The sequence below is a fragment of the Cebus imitator genome, unplaced genomic scaffold, assembly GCF_001604975.1.
Source record: "Cebus imitator isolate Cc_AM_T3 unplaced genomic scaffold, Cebus_imitator-1.0 Scaffold50, whole genome shotgun sequence".
Taxonomy (NCBI): Eukaryota; Metazoa; Chordata; class Mammalia; order Primates; family Cebidae; genus Cebus; species Cebus imitator.
The window spans coordinates 1,079,895-1,088,079 of NW_016107365.1; the positions used below are offsets into that span (position 1 = coordinate 1,079,895).

At 41.3% G+C, this 8,185-nt stretch overlaps 1 protein-coding gene across 4 annotated transcripts in view; it reads left to right on the forward strand.

Moving 5' to 3' along the window:
- Window positions 1-8,185, forward strand: part of BDP1 (B double prime 1, subunit of RNA polymerase III transcription initiation factor IIIB) — a 116,241-nt gene that overhangs the window by 13,049 nt on the left and 95,007 nt on the right. For all 4 annotated transcript variants that reach the window (XR_001824944.2, XM_017527595.2, XM_037738160.1 and 1 more), the window contains exon 7: window positions 1,917-2,011. Coding sequence is in view for 3 of the 4 variants with exons in the window: in XM_017527595.2 (XP_017383084.1) it covers window positions 1,917-2,011 (95 nt within the window). In the remaining variant the exon portion in view is untranslated. The remainder of the gene's footprint in view (window positions 1-1,916; window positions 2,012-8,185) is intronic.

Here is an 8,185-nt window from a genome sequence, read left to right on the forward strand (position 1 = left end):
TTTGTTCATTCATTCATTCATTTTTTTAAGGTGGTGTTTTGCTCTTGTTGCCCAGGCTGGAGTGCAATGGCACGATATCTGCTCACTGCAACCTCCACCTCCGAGGTTCAAGCAATTCTCCTGCCTCAGCTTCTCAAGTAATTAAGATTACAGGCACCCACCACCATGCCCAGCTAATTTTTGTATTTTTAGTAGAGACGGGGTTTCACTTTGTTGGCCAGGCTGGTCTTAAACTCCTGACCTCAGGTAATCCACCCACCTTAGCCTCCCAAAGTGCTGGGATTACAGGCGTGAGCCACTGTGCCAGGCCTGTTTTTTGGATTTTTTTGTAGAAATGAGGTCTCAAAATGTTGCCCAGGCTGGTCTCCAACGCCTGGGCTCAAGTGATCCTCATGCCTTCACCTCCCAAAGTGTTGGGATTACAGGCGTAAGCCACTGTGCATGGCCCTGAAATATATTTTTTTCTGTTCTTTTTTATTTTTATTTTTTAAGTTTCTTTTAGTCACTATTCTGCTGAAAGAAATCTTTTTAAAGAATTAACTTTATAGTCATTTTGGCTGGAATCTTTCTCTCTATGTCAAATCCCTGTACAACAAATACCAATTAAGTAAAAATTAACAATAGACTATTCCTTTTTTTTTTAACGCCATTTTGCAGATAACAATAGAGTATTTCTAATACTCCTAATGTTCTACCTCAAATAAAATTGTATAATAAAATCTTTAGATAAATAGTATGCTGTTAAAAATCTGTTGCATACTGGTGCTTACTATTTTTATTTTAAAAACAGTAGTTTTGGGGAAAAATTCAAACAGCAGAGTATAAAGAAAGACTCTATACTTCCCTTCTTTGACTTTCCTGTTCCTGTTCTTCTGAGGTGTAACTTCTGTTAATGGTTTCTTTTTTTGAGACGGAGTTTTGCCCTGTCACCCAGGGTGGAGTGCAGTGGCATGATCTCGGCTCACCGCAACTTCTGCCTCCCAGGTTCAAACTATTCTCCTTCTTCAGCCTCCTGAGTAGCTGGGATTACAGGCATGTGTCACCGCGCCCAGCTAATTTTTGTATTTTTGGTAGAGATGGGGTTTCACCATGTTGGCCAGGATGGTCTCAAACTCCTGACCTCAAGTGATCTGCCTGCCTTGGCCTCCCAGAGTGTTGGGATTACAAGTGTGAGCCACTGTGCCTGGCCTCTTGTGTGGTTTTCTAGCTACCTTCTTTATATACTAAGCACATTTTAGTTGCTTACATAGTGTAACCTTATCCTGACTATGACTCACAGTTTTCTTCAGGGCACTTTGAATAAATCAGCAAGGCAGAATGAATGTCTTAAAAAAAGAATTACGCTGCTTTTATATGGTCTCTTTTCTTTCCCCTCTCCCTTTTTCGTTTTCCCTTTCCTCTTTTCCCGTTTCTCCCCTTTCCTTTCCGCCCCTGCCCCTGCCCTTTCCTCTTTCGTCTGTCTTTTTTGAGGTGGAGTCTAACTCTGTCGTCCAGGCTGGAGTGCAGTGGCACCATCTCAGCTCACTGCAACCTCTGCCTCCCGGGTTCAAGCTATTCTCCTGCCTCAGCCTCCCTAGTAGCTGGGATTACAGGTGCACATCGCTATGCCTGGCTCATTTTATTTTTAATTTTTAGTAGAGACGAGGTTTCGCCAAGTTGGCCTGACTGGTCTTGAGCTCTTGACCTCAAATGATTTGCACTCCCTTGGCTTCCCAAAGTGCTGGGATTATAGGTGTGAGCTGCCATGTCTGCATATGATTTCTTATACTGAAAAGTTCTTATTTAAAAGGTGTTTTTAGGAATTCCATGGTGATCTTTCCAGTCAAATTAACTACTGTCAAATTTTGTAAGATTTATTTTTTCTGAAATATTGAGAGGATTAATTTTCAGTCATTCTAAATCTTTTGTTTTCACAGAAACAGATATGTTTTTTTTAGCCATCAGCATGGTGGGAACTGACTTTTCTATGATCGGACAGCTTTTCCCTCACAGAGCAAGGATAGAAATTAAGGTAAAATAAACCCATCACATTTGTTCATTGGAAAGAGACCAAACCTTACAAATGTTAGTAGTATTACTTGTTTACTTTTGGTTTAAATTTCAGTTCTTCTATTTTTTTTTAATGGAGACAGTGTTTCACTTTTTAAAAAATTTTATTTTAACCATTTATCTTTGATTAAAAATAAAGGACTCGTTTAGTCTTCTATTGCTGTATAACACACTATTATTATTTTATTTATTTATTTGTTTATTATACTTTACGTTCTGGGATACACGTGCAGAACATGCAGGTTTGTTTCATAGGTATACAGGTGCCATGGTGGTTTGCTGCATCCATCACCCCATCATCTATGTTAGGTATTTCTCCTAATTCTATTCCTCCCCAATTCCCCCATCCGCTGCTATCACTCCCCGAGTCCCTCATCCCTGGACAGGCCCAGGTGTGTGATGTTCCCCTCCCTGTGTTCATGTATTCTCATTGTTCAACACCCACTTATGAGTGAGAGCATGGGATATTTGGTTTTCTGTTTTTGTGTCAGTTTGCTAAGAATGGTAGTTTTCCAGCTTCATCTATGTCCCTGCAAAGGACACCACAGAATTTCACTTTGTTGCCCAAACTAGAGTACAGTGGCATGGTCTCGGCTCACTGCAACCTCCATCTCCTGGGTTTAAGCAGTTCTCATGCCTCAGCCTCCCACATAGCTGGTATTACAGGCACCTGCCACCATACCTGTCTGATTTTTTTTTTTTTTTTGTATTTTAGTAGAGATGGGGTTTCATCATGTTGCCCAGGCTGGTCTCGAACTCATGAGCTCAGGCAATCTGCCCATCTTTGCCTCCCAAAGTGTTAGGATTACAAATGTGAGCCAGTTTTTTGGTTTTGTTTTGAATGGTTATGATTTTATTACATTTATCCCTCTTTATTGATTGATTTGGGAAGAAAATACTGTTCTGTTGGTATGAAAGGCAAAATTTAAAGTTTTTTCTTTTTGACATGAAGTCTCACTGTTGCCCAGTCTAGAGTGCAGTGGCGCAATCTCATCTCACTGCAACCTCTGTCTCCTCATTTCAAACGATTCTCCTGCCTCAGCCTCCTGAGTAGCTGGGATATAGATGCCTGTCCACCATGCCTGGCTAATTTTTGGATTTTTAGTAGAGATGTGGTTTACCATGTTGGCTAGCCTGGTCTCGAACTCCTGACCTCAAGTGATCCACCTGCCTTGGCCTTCCAAAGTGTTGGGATTATAGGCGTGACCAACCATGCCTGGCCCCCAGTATAAAATTTTAAGAATTATTATTTATTACTGATTAAGGTTATTAAATGCGTAACACTAATTACTTGCCAGCTATTGGTAGTCTTTTTCTTCTCTAGTTCATCCAGGGAACTCTTAAATTACATTTTTGGCAGAATAATTTTTTTTTTTTTTTTTTTGAGAGTGAGTCTTTCCCCATCACCCAAGCTAGAGTACAGTGGCACCATCTCAGCTCACTGCAACCTCTGCCTCCCAGTTTCAAGCAACACTCCTGCCTCAGCCTCCCATGTAGCTGGGATTACAGGCAGTTGCCATCATGCCCAGCTAACTTTTGCATTTTTAGTAGAGACAGGGTTTCACCTTGCTGGCCAGGCTGGTCTTGAACCCCTGACCTCAAGTGATCCGCCCAACTCGGCCTCCCAAAGTGCTGGGATTACAGGCTTGAGCCACCACGCCTGGCCTGCAGAATAATTCTTAACTGTCCTTTATTTTAATTTTTTTGAGACAGGGTCTCGCTCTGTTACGCAGCGTGGAGTGCATGGGCATGATCACGGCCCGCTGTAGCCTCTGTCTTGGCTCTCTGCAGCCTCTATCTCCAGGCTCAAACGATCCTCACACCGTAGCTTCCTAGGTAGCCTGGACTGCAGGCACATGCCTGGCTAATTAAAAAAATTTTTTTTTGCAGAGACTGAGTCTCACTATGTTGCCCAGGCTGGTCTCGAACTTCTGGACTCAAGCGATCCTCTTGCCTCGCCGTCCCAAAATGTTGGGATTACAGGCATGAGCCACTGTGCTTGGTCCGTAAATGTACTTCATAAGCAAAATGGGAGCTTTTGTTTATGTAGTTTTTTGGATTTTGCTGTTCCTAATATTATTCTGAAACTCAATTTTGCTCCAGGCCATAAATAACATACTATGTAATGCACAGTTGTATACAATTTAGCAAAGCAGTAGTTCATCATCAGAGGTTGTATTCACCTAGAGGTTAGGAAAACTGATTGGTCACACCATTTAAAACAAGTCTATCTCATGTTATTTGCCAATGTGTAGTTTCTAGTCTAATTTCTGACCATGAAATTATATAGCTATGTGTCTGTGAGATGAGATTTCTTGATTTTCAAAAGTAGCCAAAGGAGTTCCTCATAGCTTAGCTTTGCCTGGCTGAAGCTGAAAACTTTGTGACTTTATAACCAGACCCATGTTGCCAGTGATTTTCACTCTGCCTTGAAAGAAGGCAAACTGAGGATTCATTTTACCAGTTTAGTCGCTAAAGCCAGTAAGTCCTAGTCAGTCTTTGTGGTTGTGTGGTCAGCTTTCTTTCTTTCTTTTTTTTGAGACAAAGTCTCGCTCTGTCGCCAGGCACCAGGCTGGAGTGCAGTGGCGTGATCTCGGCTTGCTGCAACCTCCACCTCCCGGGTTCAAGCAATTCTCCTGCCTCAGCCTCCTGAGTAGCTGGAACTACAGGCGTGTGCCACCACGCCCAGCTAATTTTTTGTATTTTTTAGTAGAGACGGGGTTTCACCATGTTGGCCTGGGTGGTCTCAATCTCTTGACCTCGTGATCTGCCCACCTTGGCTTCCCAAAGTGCTGGGATTACAGGCGTGAGCCACCGCATCTGGCCAGCTTTCTTAGGAGTTAGAAAGCACTGATCCTTTGCTGTTCTTTACATCCACCACTAGGTGGCTTCTTTACCCCCTGGGCCATTCATTCTTCACCTCGAAGGCAAAAATACCACCCATTTTCTTCACAAACTGTCCCCTTTCCTCTTCAGGCTTTCTCTCAATCTTTGTAAACACAAGATTTGCCTTAAATCCATTCCCTGTAAAGCTGGTTGGAGTAGCCTCAATTTGATTAGTTTTTTGTTTGTTTTTGAGATGGAGTTTCACTCTTGTTGCCCAAGGTGGAGTGCAATGGCACAATCTTGGCTCACTGCAACCTCTGCCTCCCGGGTTCAAGCGATTCTCCTGCCTCAGCCTGCTGAGTAGCTGGGACTACAGGTGTGCACTACCATGTCCAGCTAATTTTTGTGTTTTTAATTGAGACGAGGCTTCTCTGTATTGGTCAGGCTGATCTTGAACTCCCGACCTTAGGTGATCTGCTTGCCTCGGTCTCCCAAAGTGCTGGCATTATAGGTGTGAGCCACCATGCCCAGCCTTTTCAATTTGATAAGTTCTAAAAGAACTGGCAGCTTTGAGAAAACACATCTTGTAAAGTATTAAAACCATAGCTTCTTCAAGGCCTAAATTATGCTGCAACCTTTGCACCAGGAACTTACTTCTTTCCAGCTGCCTTTCTCAGCTGCTAGCAAAGTTCAGCACACTGAACCAGTTGTTCATTGGTTTATTTTAAAGGATATCATAAAGGTACAGATGAAGGGATTCATAGGGTAAGGTTTGGAAGGGTCTTGAATGCTGGAAGTTCTGTCCTGGAGGAGTTGGGGTGCACTGCAACCTCCCAGAGGTAGTTGCATTCACCAGCCACAAAGCTCCTGAAAATCTCAGCCTTTTATTTGTCAGTTCAGTAGCCCCAAAGAACATGGCCACCTTTGCCTCCCGCACCTCTTTGGTAGCTTGAGGATTACAGGTGCGTGCCACCACACCTAGCTAAATTTTTGCAATTTTTTTTTTTTAAAGTAGAGGTAGAGTTTTGCTATGTTGGCCAGGCTGGTCTCAAACTCCTTACCTCAAATGATCTGCCTACCTCAGCCTTCCAAAGTTCTGGGATTACAGGCCTGAGCCACCAAGCCCAACCTCTTTTTCCTTTCCTTTCCTTTTTTTTTTTTTTTTTTTTTTTTTTTTTTTTTTTTTTTTTTTTTTTTTTTTTTTTTTCCTTAAGGCCTCTTCTTGATTTTTTTTTTTTTTTTTTTTTTTGAGGCAGGGTCTTTGTTGCCCACAGTGGAGTGCAGTGGTGCGACCATAGCTCACTGCAGCCATGACCTCCTGGGCTCAAGCAATCTTCCTGCCTCAGCCTCCTGGACCACAGGTGTATACTACCATGTTTGACTAAATTTTTTATTTTTTGTGCAGGATAGATCTTGCTATGTTGCCCAGGCTTGTCTCAAATTCCTGGGCTCAAGCGATTGTCCTGCTTCAGCTTCAGCTTCTCAAAGTGCTGGGATTATAGGCATCAGCCATTGCGCTTAGCCCTATAGATCTTTAAATTGCACCTTGTAGTGAACTTATTTTGTGATAGTTTAATGAGGCAGCTGTTCCAGGTGCATTGGTGTTTACTACTAAAGGAACACAACTAGTTACAGATTTCTTTTTTAATATTAATTTTTTAAATTTTAAACCAACCAACTCATGTTCAGACAAATTTTGTCTTCACTCTCTACCACCCAGGCTGGAGTGCAGTGGCATGATTGTGGCTAACTGCAGCTTCTCTGAGCTTAAGTGACCCTTCCACCTCAGCATCCCAAGTGCCCAAGTACAGGCACGAGTCAGTATGCCCAGCTAAGTTTTGTATTTTTTGTAGAGATGGAGTTTTGCCATGTCATCCAGGCTGGTCTCAAACTCCTGGGCTCAAGCGAACTGCTGCCTCGGCCCCCCAGAGTACAGGGATTGCAGGCTAAGCCACCATACCTGGCTCAGGTAAATTTCTTTCATCCTGCTCTACTTCTGCTGCCTTACTTGACTAGCCTTGAAAAACAAACAAAAACACTCTCTCTCTCTCTATAGATATATATGAGTCTTTTGTCTTTTAAGGAAATTTAGTAGAAATAAAGCTAGGTTTTAACATTTATATATTTACCATTTTTGGTGTTTTCATTCCCTCCTGTAGGTCTGAATGACAGGCCTACTGTTGAAAAATTTTCTGAGCTTTCATTTATCTGAATGTTTTAATTTTAGCTTTTCAGCCTTGTTTTTGAAGGGTATATTTTGCTGGTTTTACATTTTTTTCTTTTTGGTCTTTTAAAGATTTCATTCTACTGTCTTCTGGTTTTCAGTGTTTCTGATGAAAAGTTGACAGTAATTATATCGTTCTTGCCTCAGTGTATGATTAATTGTATTTCTCTGGCTATTTTCAGGATTTCTCTCTTTTTTTTCTTCAAATTTTAGTATTTAGCTGTATGACGATGGTATATATGCCTAGCTTTAGTTTTCTTTGAGTTTGCTGAGCTTCTTGCATCTTTCATTATATTTGGGAAATTTTAAATTATTTCTTTTAATATTTTGTATGCTTAATTCTTTCATTCCGGAACTCCACCAACATAGTTTACCCCATGTGACATCGTACTACAGGTTACCAAAGCTCTGACCACCTTTTTCCAATCTTTTTTTCTCCATTTTAGTTTTGATAGTTTGTATTTTCATAGCATCAAGTTCACGGACCTTTTATCTTCAATCTCCTATTAAGCCCATTTAGTAAATATTTTATTTCTGAAATTATATTTTTTATTTCTGTAATTTCCACCTGGTTATTTTTTATAGTTTCCATTCCTCGGCTGAGATTTCCCCATCTGTTCACTCTATACTTTCCTCTGAATCCTCAAATATTTGTATAATGGATAGATCCTTTAACTTTTTTGTCTGTTCATTCTAGTATCTCGATAATGTTGGGATCTGTTTCTTCTTTTTTTTTCTGAGTCTGCTTGCTAGGGAATGAGATCTGTTTCTTCTGACTTTTTTTTTTCTTTTCCTGACTATGTATCACATTTTTCTACCTTCTCATGTCATGTGGGTTTTAAAAATTAATTAATTTTTTGGTCTCTGTCATGTATTTGTTTGTTTTTGTTTGTGGTGGAGTCTTGCTCTGCCACCCAGGCTGGATACAGTGGCCTGATCTCGGCTCACTGCAACCTCTGCCTCCCAGGTTCAAGCAATTCTTCTGCCTCAGCTTCCGGAGTAGCTGGGACTACAGGTGCATATCACCATGCCCTACTGATTATTATAATTTTGGTAGAGATGGGGTTTCATCCTGTTGGCCAGGCT